Source organism: Bubalus kerabau, chromosome 3, assembly GCF_029407905.1.
Source record: "Bubalus kerabau isolate K-KA32 ecotype Philippines breed swamp buffalo chromosome 3, PCC_UOA_SB_1v2, whole genome shotgun sequence".
NCBI classification, from domain to species: Eukaryota; Metazoa; Chordata; class Mammalia; order Artiodactyla; family Bovidae; genus Bubalus; species Bubalus kerabau.
The window spans coordinates 97,320,978-97,343,244 of NC_073626.1; the positions used below are offsets into that span (position 1 = coordinate 97,320,978).

Below are 22,267 nucleotides of genomic sequence, written 5' to 3' on the forward strand. Positions count from 1 at the left end.
ATGTGACATACTAATGGGTTACCTATATGTGACAGAAAGTCCAGTTTTCTGCTGGCCACAATTTCCACAATAACCAACAGTTAACCAAAAATGGCAGCTCACCATAATGGCGGCTCAGTGCCTGTCTTACAACTCCCAGCTTCCTCTTGCTCTCAGAAAAGCATAGCAGAATGCAAGTTGGAGAAATAGAGATAACATGTATTTTTACATTTATTTTTAGTACTTTAGCACATTATAAGGAAGGAAGTAAAGAGCTAGTGGTTAAGGGAACAGCCCCCAGAATGCGCATATTCTCCAGGGTCAGACTTTTACACCCCTTTACCACATAACAGCCATGTGACCTTTGGCAATGATTTAATCTCTAAGTTTCAGTTTCCCTGTATGTCAAATGGAGATACTAATGAGTATGACTGCTTTCAAGAGTTAACACAAAACTCTTATGAAGAAAATCTGCTTACTAAATGTTGGTTAGTGGCAATAATACTTATGATCATTTCACTATTTTTAACAAATCACATATGCTACTTCACAACTGACAGAGCCACCTCCGTTTGCAGCTGTCAGTATGTGTGAGACTGACCACCGAGAGGAACGGATAAAGTAGCTCAATCATCCACACCCTGGTTTATTAACATTGAAGGGAAAGAATAACCTGAACTTGGAGAATTTGAAACTCAGAAACATTAAGATAACTGACTTGTTACTCCCCTGTCTCAAGATCCCCACCAGACCTCACCACCAACTCTATGAAGCTACTTACGGGCTGAGAAGAGCACAGGTATTAGAAACGTCCGTCACCAACAGGCTTTCCTTTCCGGTACGCCGGAGACAGAAACCACCTCCCCAGACAACCTTCCTTTGCCTGTGCTCTAGGCTCCCTGTCATACCCAGGATTTCTAACCCCCTGCCTTGGATCTCTCTCATTTGTGTGGTTACCTTTCCTTTATACTAATTATCACTATACTATTTGTTCACTATCATATTTCCTGGCAATCATTTTTCCTGGAAATAATAGACTTAGGTAATGTTTATTGAAAATTAACTCTTAAGGAAGAAGATTGTATCTGTAAAATTTTATTCTTTTGCCTCATGATCCTAGGCAATAAGCTTTCTCTTCAGCCTCTATCTACTCGTAAGGCTCAATATAGCATGGAGAAAAGAGGATGGTGTCCTCATCCTCCTTTAGTTCAGGAGCTAAAGTGAAACAACACACAATGGGCGCTTCGGGACGCTCCATGAGAACTGCAGACATCTATTCCTTAGGGAACATGGACTCTCTACCTTTGAGGAACAGAAAATGCCTCTGCTCCCCACAATCTGTCCCACAGCCGAGACCCAAGGGAGCTGAGTTAGGAATTACAACACTCCCAGGAATTTCCAGGGTAGCAGGGGTTGCAGAGAGGGGCACAATCCCCCTGAAGACATTCATGGCACAAAGTCAAAGAGCTAATACATAATATACACAGTCTAACTTTAGAGGGTAAGCCTTCTAGACTTGAAATAACTAGCTGGTACCTAGCCCAGGAGTGAAGTACCCCCCAAATTACTACCAATTACAGCAGAATATTATGTAACATTTAAAAAGAATGCGGTAAGGACATGTATACTGATGAAAATATCAAGATACAGAAGAGTATTTGTGGGTATTCACATATTGTGTCTAAAAAACAAAAACAAACTAGACGGAGATACCTCAGTCTTACCAGTGGACCTCTAAAATGTAGAATTTGGAGGGTAGAGAGAAAGAAAATGGAGAATTTCCCTTTTTATTTTATATCCTTCTGAAGAGTATAAATTTGTTATGAATTAATGATAAAAACACCTGCTGGAGATTTGCCAAAATATGAAATAATTTTTTTATCAGCCTAAGTAACATCTCTTTATAAACAATTCACCTTCTGGCATCAATATGTATCAACACACATGAAAAGAAAAGCCATCTAAATTAGAGAACCTGAATTATTCAAGAAGCATAAACTGCTATGTAAGATAAATAGAAAAACAGATCAGCTAAATTTGATTTGACCACTTGACCAGATTTATCGGAAATTTTACATGCAAAACATCTAAAAATCGAGAATTAAGATAATACAAGAATAAAATGTCTTTTTCTAACTTTTTCTTTGGTCATGAGAAACAGGAAGGCAAATCACAAAACAGAAATCCATGTATCTCTTGGAAAAAGTCTGATATATTTAGGGTATAAATCTGGTTCTCTTCTCTCACTATGTGTTCAAAAAGCATCAGTGTTTCTTACCTGATCACAGATCAGTTCCCACTTTTTCTCATTGTCATACTGCCGCAGCAACCTGGCTTTGTCAGGGGGTAGGTTCATAGCATTCTGTGAGAAAAAAAAAGAAATATGTCACATCTCACAACAAGAATAACAGGCCACTCATGGGCAGGCCAAAGAATACTACTATGGTTCTTTAATGACTTCAACTCCTAGCATCTGATGAAATAGAAACACCCTATACAAGTCATTTAAATATCAAATTGCTTGAATGGGAGGAGACAGGCTCTGAAGTCCTATGTTGGGACACTGGGGTGGTCTGCTCTGAACTACAGACTTGCATTTCAGCAAAAGTAATTACTTCTTCACTTAAGAGCCGGCTCCCAGTCTTCTCAACAAAGCACCAGAGGTTATTGAGAAGTAAGAGTCTTCCATTTTGAACAGTGGGAACTTGATTTTGTTATATCCTTATCAAAATTTGCTCCCAATTCCTTTTGAAGTACTACAGCCCCACCAGACACAGAACAGAAAACACTAGAAGAAAACTCAATGAACAGAACCATTGATAGATAACATCAACTTTGACTCGCTTTGATAGACTATGAGTAAAGGAACAGATGAAAGAAGAGAAAAAAACAATGCAACCAGTTTTCGTCCCCTCTGTGAGATGACAGCGCTCCTTCATGACATAGGTTAATATCAGTAACCTCTACTTTCAATTTAGCTGAGAAATGGGGTTTGCAGTGAGAAATGGATCATGAGCTAAAAGATGTCCAGACATCAGACTTCATGAAACCCTCCTCCATTAATAGAGCACACTTTCTATAGTGTTGACGGTAATTTTCCTAGGGCTTCCCTGGTGGCTCAGTCAGTAAATAATCTGCCTGCAATGCAGGAGACCTGGGTTTGATCCCTGGGTTGGGAAGATCCACTAAAGGAGGGCATAGCTACTCACTCTAGTATTCTTGCCTGGAGAATCCCCATGGACAGAGGAACCCAGCAGGCTGCAGTCCATGGGGTCCGCAAAGAGATGGACACGACTGAGCAACTAAGCACACATTCAGGTACATACACATTAGTCAATGTCCCAAATAACCATTCATATACATTTTCAAGATACTTGTCTTGGGTCTGATGTGACTTCAAGATACTTGGGCATGGAGCATGACAGAAAGAGAGAGCCCCAGAAGAAATTCCTACCTATTCCCCTGGTCTCCCTAAAGCTCCCATGCTTTAAACAACTGAACCAAATATTCGACTAATTTCATGTATTAACTGTCCCATCTAAACCCTTGTATCAACACTCTAAATCATATCTGGCTCATAATAAATAATATAGCCCCTAGCCTGGGTCAATATTTGAGTAGACAAATGTAGAGGTCTTGAACTTATAATGCTCAAACCCCTAGCTCTCTGGAGGACTTGGACTTACAGAGAAATGGTTCCCCTTGCCACCATTATTGTCTCATGTCATCCAGGAAAACAAATTTAATAGAGCCGAGGGTGGGTGAGTTATTCTGACTTAATAGCAGACAATTAACCTTTGATGATTTTGACTGATATAACTGAAGCATTTTCCCCAAAGCTCAATCTAGTATCCAGACTAATGTGCATAAGGAGGTAGTAGATAAGTACCACGTATCAATTTGAATCTAATAACCTTATTCAGAATATTAATTTTTTAATAACCCCAAAGCTTACAACATTATTAGAAAATCTTTAGACTCCAGAGTTTTCAATGATACTGCCAAGGTTTCTCCATAAAAATATCTAAAATGGGAAAAATATTTTCATATGGCCTATCTCTATGGAATATCTACTTGAAGTAAAACAGAAAATAACTACTTGTATTTATTTGCAATTACACTTTTATATTGTTCAACAACTACCCCTGAGATAAAGCAAAGGAGAATTCCATACGTGTCTTTCTGAGGGAGCCCAACATTATTGATCATCAAATAACCAGCCCATCATTGCTTATTTGCACCCAAGAGATAGATTATTTCCTCTTAAACTGATTTTGACCCACATGTTAGTACCCCTGGGTGTGCATTAAATAAGAATAATAAGATTAGAAGGTAGATTAAATGAGTTTTTTTCCCCAAGTCCTTATTAACCTCTCGTGATACAAATGGGCAACACAATGAATGCCTAATCTCCTACAAGGTGCCAAGCACTATATGGGCACTCTATACATAATTTCATCTTCATAACAAGCCCATGAGATAGATATAACTTCCCCAATTTTACAAATGAGAAAACAGGCCTAGGAGTGCTTACTCAAGGTAAGACTTCTTTACAGAAGAAAACAGGACCTAAACTTAGTCTGTTGGACTCCAAGGACAAACAGTAAAAATGCCAGGCTTTTTTTTTTTTTTTTTTTTTTGGCATCAAAGTAGAATGGCAAATAACTGACTTTCTGTTAGTACTCCACAAGACAATCACGCAGACCAGTATGCAAATAGTGCTACGGAAATTAGATGCAGGCCCTGTTGTTACTGCAAAGAGAAAGCCAAGATAATCCTTTCTGGATCAACTTTTCTTTTAATAAAACAGTCTTTCATTCAAATGTTTATGAAGCACCACCCTAGTACAAGCACTGTGCTCCACAGCACAGTGGGGAACCTAACAGATACAGTCCCCATGGAGCATCATATTCCAATGAGAAGAAGATGAAACAAACTAATCTTCTCAAACTCTGATAAGTCTTGTTAGAGATTATCAGAAGGCAACTTATAGACTGAACTATCTGCAAAGAGGGCTTCCCTGTTGGCTCAGATGGTAAAGAATCTGCCTGCAATGCAGGAGACCTGGGTTTGATCCCTGGGTTGGGAAGATCCCGTGCAGAAGGCAATTCTTACCTGAAGAATTCCATGGACAGAGAGCATGGAAAAGCTATGGTTTTTCTAGTCATCATGTACGGATGTGAGACCTGGACCATAAAAAAGGCTGAGCGCCAAAGAATTGATGCCTTCAAACTGTGGTGCTGGAAAAGACTCCTAAGAGTACCATGGACAGAAAGGAGATCAAACCAGTCCATCCTAAAGGAAATCAACCCTGAATTTTCATTGGAAGGACTGATGCTGAAGCTGAATTCTTTGGCCACCTGATGCAAAGAGCTGTTTCATAGGAAAGACCCTGAGGCTGGGAAAGATTGAAGACAGGATGAGAAGGGGATGCCAGAGGATGAGATGGTTGGATGGCATTGACTCAATGGGCATGAGTTTGAGCAAACTCCTGAAGATACTGAAGGACAGGGAAGCCTGGCATGCTGAAGTCCACGGGGTCACAAAGAGACAGACATGACTGAGTGACTGAACAACAACATCTGGAAAGACTTCTTAAGGAAAAGATAACAATTAAGGTTAAGTTCCAGAAATGAGAAAAGGTAAGTCAGGTAAAGAGTGGATGGAAGTGTTCTAAGCAGAAAAAAACAGGGGAAAGATGCTAAGGTAAGGAACAGTTGGATATATCAAAGCTGAAAGTGAGTCAACATGGCTGGAGAGAAAACAAGAGAGGAAATGAGGGAAAGATAAAGTGGGAGAGGTGAGTCAAGGCTGGGCCATGTCCAGCCATGTAGGACTGGAGTCAATACTTTTCCTTTGCTCTACAGTGCAATGAGAAACCAGTGAAGGCTTGTAAGCATGAGATGACATAATCAGGTTATGTTTTACAAAGATTATCATGGGTGCTTTACGGACAACTGATTAGAAACAGCACAAATGGAATCAGGGGAACCAGTTGAGAGGAGTTCAAATGAACGGCAGCAGCCAGGGCAGTAGTTCGAATGAATGCCGGTAGGCTGGGACAAGGCAGGTGAGATCTCGACTGAAGCAGGTGGATAGGTGTCAGAAATAGTATGTGAAACTGAATGGATAGACTTAAGGGCTGGGGGAGAATGTTGAGTGTTAACACCTGGTTTCTACCTTGAGTCACAGGTGAACGGCAGTCTGTTTAAGAGGGGCACACTGCAAAGGTGGCACGGATCTGGAGGAGGCGGTGAAGAATAAGATCTCTAAATGGCCCTAACTGGTTAGGCATATGATAGCTATGAAACATCCAAGAAAACACTCAAGCAGTCAGGTAGATGTACAGTTCTGAAGGTCAGAAGAAAGGTCTGCATCTTTCTGAATGAGAAGAGTCCTAAGTCTTTTTGAACCTGAGAACTAGTTATCATCAGCACCCACACATAAAAACATGCACTCGGTAATCATTCACCAAGCATTTAAAATCAACCCTTAAACAGGTCAAGCCTCTGAGCAGTTCAGGTATACATTACCCAGCTTAATAAATCTACAAGGACTGTGAGGAAGCAGCTCCATTTAAAATCAGACCCTCCACAGAGGCCTGGTTAAAGTTCAGGGATGTTGTGATTAGCTGGCAAGAACTGCCCTTAGACTTTCTGAGAATGCATTCATTCCTTTTGAGCTGTATAGGGCAGGCCTTGGGAATCCAAGCTAAACATTTGTGCAGGTAACTCCCGAGAGCCCAAGCTATTTTCTGAGGAACCTGATGTGAAGAGTCCACTCATTAGAAAAGACCCTGATGCTGAGAAAAATCAAGGGCAGGAAGAGAAGGGGACAACAGAGGATGAGATGGTTGGATGACTTCATCGACTCAATGGATGTGAGTTTGGCAAACTCTGGGAGATAGAGAAGGACAAGGAAGCCTGGTGTGCTGCAGTCCATGGGGTTGCAGAGAGTCTTAACACAACTTAGCCACTGAACAACACTGGCTGTCTCTCCAGGCTCCACTACTGCCTGTATAAAAATGGACTGCCCTTCTATTTGGCAGAAAATGTACAACTTCCAAGTGGTCCTAACCCCTGTGACAACTCAACCTCATACGTACTTAGTGGTATCTCAACACAGAGCACTCCTTCCCTTCTTTTTTTTTTTTTTCCTGTAAGGAATGCCCCTTTCTATTCCACCTGGCAAATTTTAAGAATCAGCTCAAATATCATTTACCATTAGAACCTTCAGCCAACTACTCCAAGAAGACATACCCTCTGGTTGGGCTCTGACAACACTGTATGCTGCTGCTGCCGAGTCGCTTCAGTCACGCCTGACTCTGTGCGACCCCATAGACGGCAGCCCACCAGGCTCCCCCATCCCTGGGATTCTCCAGGCAAGAACACTGGAGTGGGTTGCCATTTCCTTCTCCAATGCATAAAAGTGAAAAGTGAAAATTAAGTCGTTCAGTCGTGTCCGACTCAGCGACCCCATGGACTGCAGCCTACCAGGCTCCTCCCTCCATGTGATTCTCCAGGCAAGAGTACTGGAGTTCCTTTACAGCACCACACACACTGTGCCTTAATCATCTGTTAGCCTATCTAAATCATTCCCCAACTAAGTACTTCAAGGATAATTTCTTTTGTTAATCCCCAAATCAGATACAGTACAAGGCAAACAGGAGGCACTCAACAAGCTGCTGAATCAATGAAAAGCAAACTAACTCAATCATATTATTCAGTCTGACAATATCTTCACTGATTCAGCATTTATGCTTCAGCTACTGACAAAGTCTACAAACTAAAGGGCCTTTTTTCTTATAAAAGCTCAATGATAATGTCTATTACTTATTAGTAATAACCTTCCAAACAGGAATTCACGGGGTAACAAATCAAGTTCAATTCTAGCAACATTTCCTTAAAAGGAAAAATATTTTACACATCCTTCTGCCACATATAATAAACCATGGAACCTGAACTTTGTTTGGTTTTGTTGCCAGTAAATTCAAATCAGTATCAACTGTAATAATTAGTCTAATCCAAAAGTTACTTAGGGGCTTCCAAGGTGGCACAGTGGTAAAGAATCTGCCTATGTAGGAGATGCAGGTTCGATCCCTGGGTCTTGAAGATCGCCTGGAGAAGGAAATGGCAACCACTCCGGTATTCTTGCCTGGACAATCCCATGGACAGAGGGGCCTGGCGGGCTACAGTCCATAGGACTTGCAAAGAGTTGGACACGACTTAGCAACTAAATGACAAACAAAAGGGGTAGCTACCTTTATGGTAGATATTGTTTTTAAATTCACTTTCCATCTCAGAATATTTTAAAAACGGAAGATTTAATAACTAGATAACAACACAATATGCAAGTTTCTGGGTATTTCATGGAGAAATTATTGTTAAGAGAGTCTATAAGAGTCTATACATTAGAAGTGATACTTACAGATTATCATATACAACACAGAGAAGAATGAAAGTACCCAAACCGTTCAGAACCAGATAAACCCAAGCCTTAGGAATAGAGTTTTTTGGTCTCAGCTCTTGCCCTGGATTCATGGGAACAATGAAACCTTGCAAAAGATCTTCTTTTCCCCTGATATCTTCAAGGCTCCTGTTGAGAAATCCACAGTAATATGCAGACACAGAAGTGAAAGTGAATTATATCCAATATACCTTATGTAATATACTTCTGTTCTTATAATCTCTAAATTAAAGCTTTCAAGTATTAAGTCACTAGATTCTAAACAGAAACTCTGCTCTTACACAACGACCTGCATACACTTCATAAGCAGCAGTGCTTATGGAAGGAGGCAAAAGATGTTACTAGAGAAAAGGCTAAGACAATCACTGACAGTTCTTGAATGATAAAGGTACAAACATTTTACAGCAACTTAAAAGAAGGAACCATTACATTTCTTTGAACATGAGCTAAAAAAACAAAAAATACATAATAGAAAATTTGCTTTTTTTTAACCCTGTGTAAGTGTACAGTTCAGTGGTGTTAACTATAGTCACAGTTGGAACTGGACTAGCTAGACCTCAACCCAGACTTGTATCACTTATTATTGGTGATGTGGAGCCACACGACTCAAATCAAAAAGCAAAGCTGAAAAAGCCAGTAAATGAAATTCAAAAACTGAAGGTCAGAATCCAGTCAGAATCAAAGCTAAGGGTTAAAACCAACAAGATGGACCATTTATTAATGGTCTGATACATCTCAAACCCTTAGGCTCTTTGCCTTCATTATCCAATTTAATCCACTTTAAAATCCTGACAAGCAGGTATTATCTTCTCCATTTAACAGAGAAGGAAACTAAAGGGCAAGGCGGTTAAGTAGCTCTTCCATGCAGGAGATAGGTGACAGATTCCAAGGCTCAAAAAAGAGGTCTGTATGATCACCCTCTTTCCATGACACTTAAGCTATAATGTTTCTAAAATCTGACCTCAGTGAACCAACTCAACAATCCTACCTGAACACCAGAGACATAGTCATTATGTGCAAGAGTAAGGTGAAAATGCTCATATTTATCACTATTTTTAATAAGCTATTACCATTTTCAGACAAAATACTGGCACTTTAATAGAATTCTTCAATTTATTTAAAAATATTATATAAACTAGAACCCCTTCCCCCCAAAAAAGTTACTGGGTCAAATCTTTAGCTGGCCAGGCACTGTGTCAATTCAACAATCACCTCCTAAACCCTGTTAAATATCAAATGAAGGCAGAGATACCAATATAAGGTAAACTTGCACTTCAATGACCCAGAAGAAGAAAAGATAAATCCACAACACACAACTGCACATGTTACGTAATATAACCAAACTGTAGACAAAAAGCCATTACTTTTTGTTAAGGAAAGCAAGAAATGCTATGGACTGATCTTGGGAGTGTGGGGAAAGCATAAAGAATGCCATTTAATGGCATAATCTGGTTTTTAATATTTGGCCTCTGAGGATGGGTCACATGGGTTGCAGTCCTAACTCCACTACTCATGAATAGGCAATCTCAGGTACATTATTTAAACTAAACCTCAGCTTCCTCACTTAAAAAAAAAAGGGAGATGGTGGTGGTGATGGGAAGGATGATGGTGGTAGTAATACTACCCACCTCGTGAAGTGTGAGGAAAATCAAATTGGATAACGCTTATACTTAACAGAGAGTAAGTACATGGAAAGCACTCCCTAGATTTTATCATTCTCATTATTTTAGGTGAATAGAAGCATGAATACAAAAGGCAGAGGAGACTGTGAACTACACGGAACAGATCAGAGGATAAGGAGAGTGGGTCATGTTAGACCAAGTTAGAAAGGCAGGGCCCTGAACACAGCACAGAATTTCAAACTTACTAGACAGGCAATAGTAAGTCATCAGCCAAGAAAATGTCTTTAAAAAAGAAAAAAAAAGCCAGGCGTGGGGTCCTCAACTCACACTAGGTAAAGGGTTGTTCCTCCTCTGTTAATTCTTCCCAGATCACCATTATTCCTTGTATTATTATTGGGACATCAAGTTGAGTCACTTGATGCTGAACAATGCATCAATTCTCCTATGAGTTCACTTAGAATTGCAACATCTGGGTGGTTGCAAATTCAATAAGTGACCCGCCCCTCTGTTTAGCTAACCTCAAAGCCATTTCCTTCCATGCCCTCTATTCTTGTTCCAAACAACTACCTGACATCCTAAATTTTAATATCCTCCTAGCCTAGAGGACGCTGCTGAAATATAGTCCACTTCTTTCCTGGCACAGGTCTCCGGCAGTTAGCCAAATAGTTCCCCAAAGCAAATCATCAGTCAGTCATCTTTCACTGTCACTGTTATTCTTATTTAATCATTGAGGTATTAACATCATTCCTTTGCCAGTGAAGCCCACAGTAGGAGAAATTGGTCTGCTCCTGGTCTAGTTACATCTTCAGAATGAAATCTGACTGGAGAGCTGTCCTTTCCAGGGAAGCTGTGAGAATGAGACAGCTCCCCAGTCTCCCATTCACAATTTTAGTTACGGCCCATTTTCTTGGAAGGTTTTCTTTAAGAACTGAGCTAAATAAAAAGGACTCCTCCATAACTTTTTTATAGTCTAAAAAGTACAGAACTAGAACACAAGCTTGTGATATTTTAGTCCTCTTCTGTTTTTTTCAGAGGTGACCAAACTGACTCCAAAAAATGAAGGCTGTGTTCAAGTTCATTTAACTGGTTATTACCAGAGAGAAAAAAATCTGGGCCAACATGTCTTCTACTCGTTTTCCACTATCAAGAATGAAAGCCCACTTATATCTGTTGTGTGTGTACATGAGTGTAAGCGCATATATTTTAGCAAATCCAATAAAATAATGCATGTAGAGTAGTTAGCACAAAGTCCTCCATTCAGTACATGTTTGATATTGTTGTGTGGGTGCTCAGTGGCTATGTCATGTCCGACTCTTTGTGACTCCATGTGCTGTAGCCCGCTGGGCTCCTCTGTCCATGAGATTTCCCAGGCAAGAACACTGGAGTGGGCTGCCATTTCCTGCTCCATGGGATCTTCCCTACTGCTGCTGCTAAGTTGCTTCAGTCGTGTCCAACTCTGTGAGACCCCATAGATGGCAGCCCACCAGGCTCCCCCATCCCTGGGATTCTCCAGGCAAGAACACTGGAGTGGGTTGCCATTTCCTTCTCCAATGCATGAGAGTGAAAAGTGAAAGTGAAGTCGCTCAGTCATGTCCGACTCTTAGTGACCCCATGGACTGCAGCCCACCAGGCTCCTCCATTCATGGGATTTTCCAGGCAAGAGTACTGGAGTGGGGTGCCATTGCCTTCTCCAGGGATCTTCCCTACCCACGGATCAAACTTGAGCACCCTGTCCTGTGTCTCCTGCATCGGAGATTCTTTACCCCTGAGCCACCTGGGGAGCCTGTGACATTGTTCCTCTTGCTATTATCATTTTAAAGAATACATGGAATTACTATAATGCTCCCCTCCTACTTAGTAAGCCTCCATCCTTCCTGACTACATGAGTTTCCTTATACCACAATAATAAGTACCAGCACTGTCTCCACCATTCTTCCTTGACTTGGGGCTTTATACTCAGAAAACAATTCATGTTATCTGTAAAATTATAAACCTGTAGAAACTTCCATATTTGTTTTTACCAATAAACACAAACTAAAACCAAAAACTTCACAAAGTTGCTTGCAAATAACTGGTTTGTTTTGTTTGGGCGGCCATGCCGTGTGGCTTGCTGTTGCTGTTTAGTCACTGTCAGGTCTGCCTCTTTTACGACCTCAAGCACTGTAGCCCATCAGGCTCCTCTGTCCATGGGATTCTCCAGGCAAGAATACTGGAGTGGGTTGCCATGCCCTCCTCCAGGGGATCTTCCATATCCAGAGATCAGTACTTGAGTCTCCTGCACTGGCAGGTGGATTCTTTACCACCAAGCCACCAGGGAAGCCTGACGGGTAATTTAAAAGATATTAATTCCCTGACCAGGGATGGAACCCATGCCCCTTGCAATGAAGTGTGGAGTGCTAACCATTGCACAACCAAAGAATTCCCATATTTTAATCACACTTTCACTACTCTTTGCAAATGGGAATGAACAGGGTTGATTGTGTATATATATGTTTATATTATCTTATTTAATTGCACAGCCAGAGCATCATGAATATGGGTAAAGTGGATGGAAGAGTCCATGCTACCTGCAGAATAGGAGGGCATAGCTATAGGAGTCAATGCCAAGTTTTCCCATGGCTCATTTTTGTGCTACTCCCTATACCACTAGCTTAAGTGATTCAACATCCAAAGATGCCAAAACCACATATCCCTCCTCTGGCCATCATGCCAGCTCCTGAAATACAGATTCTTGAGAGCTGGAACCATAAAGAAGGCTGAGTGCCAAAAAATTGATGCTTTCAAACTGTGGTGCTAGAGAAAATTCTTGAGAGTCCCTTGGACAGCAAGGAGATCAAACCAGTCAATCCTAAAGGAAATCAACCCTGAATATTCATTGGAAGGACTGATGCTGAAGTGCCAATAATTGGCCACCTGATGCAAAAAGCCAACTCATTAGAAAAGACTCTGATGCTGAGAAAGATTGAGGATAGGAGGAAAAGTAGAGGACAGAAAATGAGATGGTTGGCATCACCAAATCAATGAACATGAGTTTAAGCAAACTATGGGAGATAGTGAAGGGCAGGGAAGTCCAGCATGCTGGAGTTCATGGGGTTGCAAAGATTTGGACACGACTGAGTGACTGAACAACCACCATATTCAAACAGAAAGGGAATAAATGAAAGAAACATTCAATCTCTTTCAAACCTCATATCTGATTTCCTTTGGAGACCTGATGTCTGATTCCTTGACATGCTCTGGAACTCAAACAGTTGTTTACCATCTGTCTGCCAATTGCTATTCCAAGAGCAGTGTCCACCTGCACACACTTGTGTAATCAGATGGGAAGTCACACAAGAGGCCACATTTAATGCTTAACGGTCAATCATTTGACAATAGGAGAGCAAATACATTCAAATGCTGTGTTTGCTGCCACAGAGTCAAAATCCAGGGAACGGGTTCTAGACTTTGGATAAACATTAACATCCTCTGACATAAAATTCTCTATGTAAAAACATTTTGAGAATTGAAGACACCAAGTTCAAATTAACTACAACATATTAGATAGCTGAATTCCACCACAATTAAGGCAGACACATGAAACAGTTGGTAAAACATTTATGAGTTAAGTAAACACTCCCAATGTACCAGCCAAAACAATATCTCCTGATGTTTGGTACATGGCATTTTAGATTTTACACATGTACTGCAAAACAATTATGACATTAAATAATGGAATTTTTATTAAATAGCTGAACTAAATCATATATTACAAACATGAACTCTTAGATACCTGAGTAAGCGGTATCTCTTGTTGGGGGTGTAGGTTTTCAATCTTCGCTGTTTCTAACTAGGAGAATATAAAATAAAATCCAAGCCACTGGAATTATCCCTGGTTTTATATTCTCACCATACAGTGATATGTTCAAGGCATAAAGTGCTACCTAAATGCATGATCTGGTCTCAGACTAAAATGAGGAAAAACGGTCACATTTGGATTGCATGTACCAGGCAGAGCAAAACAAGAATCAAACACCTTTCAGGGAAAGCAAACACCTACAGTTACAGAGAATGAGTTTGGGGAAGCAGGCCCCAGGGTGTGCACTTCTTGGTTCTAAGTGCTAGACATGGTGTGTGCAAGAAAAAAGGAGGAAAAAGCACACAAGCAAGAGAGAGATGACAAAGTGGAGGGGCAGGGCTGGGGAGGATCCAACTGCACTGAAGCCCTGTGCTTCTCAGCTGAGTAAACCACAACAGTAGGCCTGGGAGACGTGACCCTGGCTGCTGAACTCAGCACACCCCCTCAACAATGCTCTGGATGTAAACACTTTTCTGTTTCCTACATGGCAGTGTTCTGCTTCTCCAAGAAAGCTACAAGTATTTGGGAAAATGCCAGAATAGGACAATGGCCATTTAATCTTTGCATTCTTACGTTCTGTAACAACTCTACTCTCCTGACAGCAGATCCACCATACCGAGGTCACCATGAACCAATTTATCCTACTGCAAAGTAAATCTCAACTTCAAGTCCTAAGGATCCCAGGGGTAAAGCAATACAGTTCATCCAGGAACCTCCACCCAAAGAAGTGGCCAGCTTGGAGTGCAACTCTGATCTGGATTTGTCTTCTTCCAGAGAGAAATTCAACTCCACATGAACTCCAGTGTGCATGAACCACTGCTGGATATTAAGCTTTAAGAAGAAGTGACAGGATCAAGAGAACATTCAATTTGTGACTTAAAAACTACCTAGTACTTTACTTCCTAAATGAAATTTTTTTTTGCAGTGAAGTCTTATTTTTAGAATACAATTTAATTCATTCATATGTTTAGAAACTTCATATGTTTAGAAAATAAGAAAATACAGACAAGTATAAAAAAAATAATAATATCCTTTCCCACTGTCCAAATGTTATCACCATTAACCCTGTAGAATGTAGACCTAAATGAACTGTTATAACCCGATTCTGAAACCTAGCCCTCCACACACATCCCTAGCTTGGGGGTCTGCGGGCCTTTGTTCCTGCAGGGCTCCGTCCTAGCTCGCAGGCCCACTGACAAATAGGTCCATTCATCCACCCCTTCTCCTCTGTACATATATTTATAAATAGTAAGCACAATATATTCTCTGTCATTCCACACGGTTGGCCAATAAAGACATTGTTTAATAGAGAGGTGCCGCACATACCATGCATGATTTTAAAATGAATAGGATTTATCAAAATATATTAACACAAAAGCCATATTATCATAACTTAATCTTTCTTTAATGACTCTGAGAAAGACTCTTTAAGATTTTCACAATGTTTTCTGGTCATCCCTACGGATTACAACGATAAGCTTTGTGGCTGGAATGACTAAGGCCTAGGTTCAAATTCCAGTTACTAGCAGTTCATCTTGGCACGTAACAAAACTCTCTAAGTATCAGCATCCTCTTCTGAAAATGAGGACAAAAGAACCTCCCTGCTAGGATCACCATGAAATACATGTACCCCTCACAGCAGGAGATCCAGGGACAGCAGTGTGGTATCTACAGGAGAAGCTGTGACTGGGGACAAATATTCTGGCCTTCAGAGTTTAAAAAAAAAAAAAAAAAAGAACTTGAGTTTACATCCTAGATGTGAACCACCTTGCTGTATGTTCACTAGCAAGACACTTAACTTTTTTTAAATTATACTTGTATTTATGTATTTATTTTTGGCTGTGCTGGGTCTCTGTGTGGGCTTTTCTCTAGCTGTGGTGAGCAGGGCTTACTCTCTAGTTGCAATGGGCAGGCCTCTTTAGTTACGGAGCACGGGCTCTGGAGTGCACGAGCTTCAGTAGTCACTGCTCCCGGGCTTTAAAGCACAAGCTCAGTAGGGATGGGGCACGGGATTAGTCGTTCTGTGGCACGTGGGATCTTCCCCAGATCAGGAACTGAACCCATATCTCCTTCACTGGCAGGCAAATTCTTTACCACTGAGCCACCAGGAAAGCCCTTAATTGTTTTTATCTTTAATTTCCTCGCTTGTAAAATAAGGATGCTATCTACTCCTGGGGTATTTCCGGAGGAGCCTGACAGGAGAGGCTTTATACAGTAGGGTGGCTATGAAAAGTAAACATCAGATGAGTGAACACATGTAAAATGTGGCAATAAGTTCAGGGAATGACAGAACAAGGGCTCAAGAGACTTGCTGCTATGTTATCAGAATCCAACACAACTAAATTCAAGGAACAGGGTAGGGGAGATGAGAGCATTTTACCCTCTTAAACATAATGTCTTTGAGAGCTTCGCAACACACCTGTAAGAATTTCTGGCACTCTAGATACAATGCATTTTAGCTAATAGTCCAAACAATGAACCTAAGAGAAATGGCTGTATTTGTGGTTCCCAAACTGGGTACCAAGGCATCCCAACTACGAAAATCCCAGAGGGAAACTGCAGGATTATTTACAATTTTTGAAAAAAGGAACAAAACTCAAAATCCACTGTCACCACTACAACCCTTAAGTAGTTTCCAGCTTTTAATTGCACTATATTCCTTTCCTAATGTGTACTTCTGCCAAGTTGATTTTCTTTTAGCAGGTGGTGTGACAAAGCTAATCATGAGGAAAAAATTCAGCAAGAAATGAGTGATAATATCAAATCTGAATTCAAAGTTAGATAAATCATGCAGTGTCCTACAGGTACTACATCAAATTTATATGCAACTGTGATTTTTTTAAATACAAAGTATTTTTCTTTCAAATTACATGTAATTAGTTTTTCAAACAGCCACTGAGTTGCTAGTGTAGTGCTAAGTTGCTTTCACTCGTGTCTGACTCTTTACAACTCCGTGAATTGCAGCCTGCCAGGCTCCTCTGTCCATGGGATTCTCCAGGCAAGAAACTGGAGTGGGTTGCCATTTCCTTCTCCAGTGGATCTTCAAAACCCAGGGATCGAATTGTGATTTTTTTTTTAAAGAATACAATGAAAGCATTTTTCTTTCAAAGTACATGTAATTATTTTTTCAAACAGCCACTGAGTTATTCAGACATAAATACTTGTTAAGTCGCTTGGACATGCATACTTCATATCAAATATACACACTTCATATTAGGTATTCCGTTTGGCCTCAGGCACCATGAAGAATTGCTAAGACACCAAGGGTGCTGTACACGGAGCAAGTGTGGAGACTTCTGGTCTAGGTTACATCCATGCTTTCTTCCCTCACATCTGATTACAGACTTCTGGAAATATTCTAAAATAAAAGAACCTCTATAAAGAATTTTAAACTTTCATCTTAAGCCATACAAGAAATTATTAAAAGAAGTGGGTGAGGATGACTCGAGAAAAATATACATACATCTTTTTTAACTAGATAAATAAAACTTTATCATAAAAAGAAATTTCTGGGACTTTCCTAGCAGTTCAGTGGTTTAAGACTCCTGTGCTTCTAATGCAGGGAGTACAGGTTCCAACCCTGGTTGGGGAACTAAGATCCCACATGCCTCCTGGCCAAAAGATGAAATTATATTTAAAAAAAAAAAAAAAAAAGACTTCTCTGAGTGTTCCATGCAAACAAAGTGTCAGATTACATGCATCACCCTAACCACCCTCATAAAGAAACTTCACTTTAGGTGATTTCTTTTCACAATTAATTTCTAAAAATATCTTTCAGACTAAACACTGAACTTTGTTCAGTGCACACAGAACTTAGTTTTGCAATAGAGTATTATTCGGAAAGGCCAGTGGTCCTGGTATAACTGTTAACCGCGCCTTTCACTCTTAAAAGTCTTTCATTTGGAAGACTGACTTTATGGTCGCCCTAACTTAAAGAACAAATACATGCTGAAGAAATTAAGATATGATTGTTTATTTGAAACTAAGCATGAAGGAAAACTATAAAACTGGATTTCAGTTTTTAAAAATCTCGATAGCAGACATTTAAAGACCAGGCTGTGACCATCTGACCCTAGAAACCTCCTTCCAATCCCGCAGTCCTGTGACTCTTAAGTCACCGGGGTAGACGGTGAACCAGCATTTCCAGAGACCAGAGCTACTGGTGACTTAGGCTCTGCACTTTATACATTCCATGCATGTTTTAATAAGTTGTTAGTAATAATTAATAACTTGTAATGAGCCAAGTAACAACTTGGCTTTACTTATTTAAAGAAAATACCCAAAAAAGGCAACTCAATTACTCTAAATTCTTACTTATCCAAAAGTTTTTCATGACTGCTAAGTCACATCAGTTGTATCTGACTCTGCCAACCCCGGGATCGCAGCCCACCAGGCAAGAATACTGGAATGGGCTGCCACGTCCTCCTCCAGGGGATCTTCCTGACCCAGGGTTTGAACCTATGTCTCCTACTGTCTCCTGGACTGGCATAGGTACACTAGTGCCACCTGGGAAGTGCTATTTATCCAAAGGTTTTTCATGTCATTTAAAAATATCTACAATTGGATCTTTTCACTAATTCTACCACTTTTTTCCTTCTAACTCTCAAAGTTGCCCTTAAGCAAATTCTAATTACTTTTTGTCATTCAAAAACACACTGCTTATTCACCAACACTCAATTTTCTTCTCAAGAAACTCACTAAGTAGAGAGTTTTCATGTTGTCTCCTGTTCTCTAAAAATGAAAGACAAAAATATATTTTTCCTCCTCACAAAACCTCTTATGCCTCAGGGTAAAAAAAAAAAAATCTTTGACTTAATAAAATAAGTCTTAATAAAAATAAGCAGAAGCATGTATGAATGTCCATAACATCCAGGCCAAAAATACTACAGATAATTTCTTCATTCCCTTTCTGCAGAATTGTGCTTCAAATATGACAGTATTTCAAGACAGTTAATTCATTGGTTTCATCCTTGCTTTTCTCCACAACTTAGCACCTTCTACATTTAAGGCCTAAGATGAAAGTAAATGACAGGGGTATTTCTTTGAATGTTCTCATCATATGAACGTACAGATATGCACCTTCCTAAGCCCCAGCCTGGAAGTACCAACTCAGGAGCCTTAAGATTCAAACCCAGGAACCCACATCTTTTACAAATCTCTTGGGGAAGCCTCACATACACCATTGATGATTAAAAAAAAAAAGTGCCTCCATGTGTGTGCACACGCATGTGCCTCCATGCATAAAAGAAAGGCATAGATTCAGTAAACGCCCACTCTTTTCTCACAATTTTGAGCACGAATGTATATATATTTTTAAAAAGCATAAAATAAGAAACAACTGTGGGGGAGACAGACTGCACAGGTTTTTTAAGAAGTCTCATATTACTCAGCCATAAAAAGGAATGAAATTGTGCCATTTGCAGAGGTGTAGATGGACCTAGAGACTGTCGTACAGGGTGAAGTAAGTCAGACAGAGAAAAACAAATATCATGTATTAACGCATATATGAGGGGCTTCCTTATAGCTCATTCGGTAAAGAATCTGCCTGCAATGCAGGAGATCCAGGTTTGATTCCTGAGTTGGGAAGATCCCCTGGAGAAGGAAATGGCAACCCACTCCAGTATTCTTTCCTGGAGAATCCCATGGACAGAGAAGCCTGGCAGGCTACAATCCATCGGGTCAAAAGAGTCGGACACGACTTAGTGACTAAACCACCACCAATGCATATATGTGAATCTAGAAGAATGGGACAGATGAACCTATTTGCAAAGCAGAAAGAGAGACAAAGATGTAGAGAACAAACACATGGACACTAAGTGGGGAAAAGGGGGCTGGGATGAACTAGGAGATTGGGATTGACATATATACAGTACTATGTATAAAACAGACATACATACAATACTAAACACAAAACTCTAATGAGAACCTACTGCACAACACACGGAACTCTACTCAATGTCCTGCAGTGACCTAAATGGGAAGGAAATCCAAGAAAGAGGGAATATATATATACACATGGCTGATTTGACTTTACTGTACAGCAGAAAACAACACAGCATTGTAAAACAACTATACTCCAATAAACATTAAAAAAAAAAAAAAGAAGCTTCCCTGTACGTGGATGGGAAAGGAAGTACAAGTCAGAAACGGACCAATTGCTCCTCACTGTTTAGACAGAACAAAGAAATCACCTATCAGAAACTCAGTTGCAAGGGAGCACCTTGGCTGTTATTTCAAGGAATTTTGTTTTTCCTTGTACGCTGTAAATACTTTCCCCAAACTTGCGGATTCTTACTTAGTAAAGAATTTGTGTCATCAGTTCATTCCTATCTGCAGTTCCCTTCTTATTAGAATTTGTGGTCTAATAAGCATAACATGCTTGACAACACAGGAAAGTATTTTGCTCCATTAGCTATCTTTCTAGCACAGCCACCTAACAAACCCCGAAATCTAGATAAACTTGGTTACCCATTGGCCCATCCAGGTAGGTGAGCAGCATTGCTACCCGGTACCGACAGGTTACTCAATCTACTCACGAGTGATAACCACCATTCTCGTATGACCCTCAACACTGCCCATCCAGCTGTTTTCATTCCTCTGGCCAATTCACCCTGCATCAACCCTTTCTAGTCTCTTCAAGCCTCCGTCCCCTCTCCATACTCCCTCTACAATCTAGCCTCCACCCCCTTTGCCTCATAAAGGAAATGAATGCCCTTCCACCAGAACTCTGTCCACTTCCTGCTATGAAATGTGCAAACCCACCACACAGCTGTACCCTCCTCTTCCCTCTCCTGACCATAAAATAAAGGAAGCACCTCTTCCTATCTCTGGAGACCATGCCCTCCTGTCGTCTTTACTCACAGGGCCACAGTGAAAAATAAAGGCTAGATCTGCACACAATGAGTAGCATATCAAAACTTATTCAATAAATTGTACCTGTTTTCACTAACAAGGTTTCCAAGAGAACGCTGTACTCTTGGAAGTGGGAGCTCCAAGGATAAAATAATCCTGTATTCACACAGGAAGAAAGGATCAGATAAGCATGTACTTCAAACAAAATTCTCACAGCTACCTTCTTCCCCCAAACCTGCGAAATAACCCAAATATTTACCACAAGAAAACCCTACCTCAGAGCTTAGTATGAGAAAGGTAAAAAGTGAAGGCACTGATATTTTGTTGCCTTTGCTGATTTTAGAATCACTCGGGACTACTTTTAAATGCTGGGGTACAAGAGTGAAAACTAATCCTGTACTTTCCTCTCTGTACTTGCTATGCTATACTTGGTTGCCAGTTTCTCTTCCAGAAAACTGTAATTTATGAAATTTAAATGACCTAGAGCATTTGGATCACATTCAAAGTATATAATGTACCTTGCAGTCAGTATCTAAATCACAGGGTGCACTGAACACCAACAGAGAACAGTCCAGCACATGCATCCGTAAGACCCACACATAATCTTCCTTTTAGGTGGAATCTTGACAATTTCTCAAAAAAGAAATAGAAAAGGCAAAAGAAAACAAAGCTAAATAAATGTATACAGAATGACATACAATATTCAACTTGTTAAAACCAGAAACACAAATCAGGCTCTTTGCTCACTGCTACGAAAATATTCCCAAAGCCCTCTCACTCAAAACTCTGGACAGCCTGAGGATTTCACCTGCACGTCAGAGTAAGCTGGCTGGTTTGGGTTGGGCCTCTGTACTGGCTACTCATTCAAGGTAATTCCTCTGCACTGGCTGCTCATTCAAGATAATTTTAAAAAATGAACAGAGCCTTGGTTACTGTTTCCATCAACCCACCTGGAACTCTCAATATCAGCTCATAGATACTTAAGCTTTTAAGTTACAAACCATGTCTTTAGAAAAATCAGAGGCACATTTTCCAAGCTACTAGGAAAGCTAGGAAGGTCATCCTTCAAGTTTCATTGGATACAGGGAAAACTACCTTCTTCTCTGCACCCCACCCAGTCATTGTATGAAAGCAATTACATTCTTATACCCACCATATAGTAAGGACAAAAATCTCAGAATATAAAAATAATTCCTGGATTAAATAAATTTAGCTTTAAGAAAGCACATTACACCATAAACTTCTATTTAGGAACTATCTAGAATGGTTTGCAGGGACACCGCAGACCTCAGAAGGTGTTTTTAAATGCCAGTAGATCTCTTAAAACCGTGAGATGTGAAAGATTTCATGTAAGAATCCAAATTTCTGCCTTCTCATAAATAGTAGAAAGTCCTGCAACTCTGGTCTGCCTTGCCAGTGCAGGCTAACACCGAGTGGTACTGACCCCATGGTCAGGGACTCTCTGGCTTGCCAAGGATCCAGCATTCCCTTCTGTCTCAAATCCAGGCAG

At 40.3% G+C, this 22,267-nt stretch overlaps 1 protein-coding gene across 9 annotated transcripts in view; it reads right to left on the reverse strand.

Annotated features, from left to right (window-relative positions):
* The window catches only part of FMNL2 (formin like 2), a 333,194-nt gene that overhangs the window by 138,903 nt on the left and 172,024 nt on the right, over window positions 1–22,267 (reverse strand). For all 9 annotated transcript variants that reach the window (XR_008711915.1, XM_055572551.1, XM_055572544.1 and 6 more), the window contains exon 2: window positions 2,258–2,341. Coding sequence is in view for 8 of the 9 variants with exons in the window: in XM_055572544.1 (XP_055428519.1) it covers window positions 2,258–2,341 (84 nt within the window). In the remaining variant the exon portion in view is untranslated. The remainder of the gene's footprint in view (window positions 1–2,257; window positions 2,342–22,267) is intronic.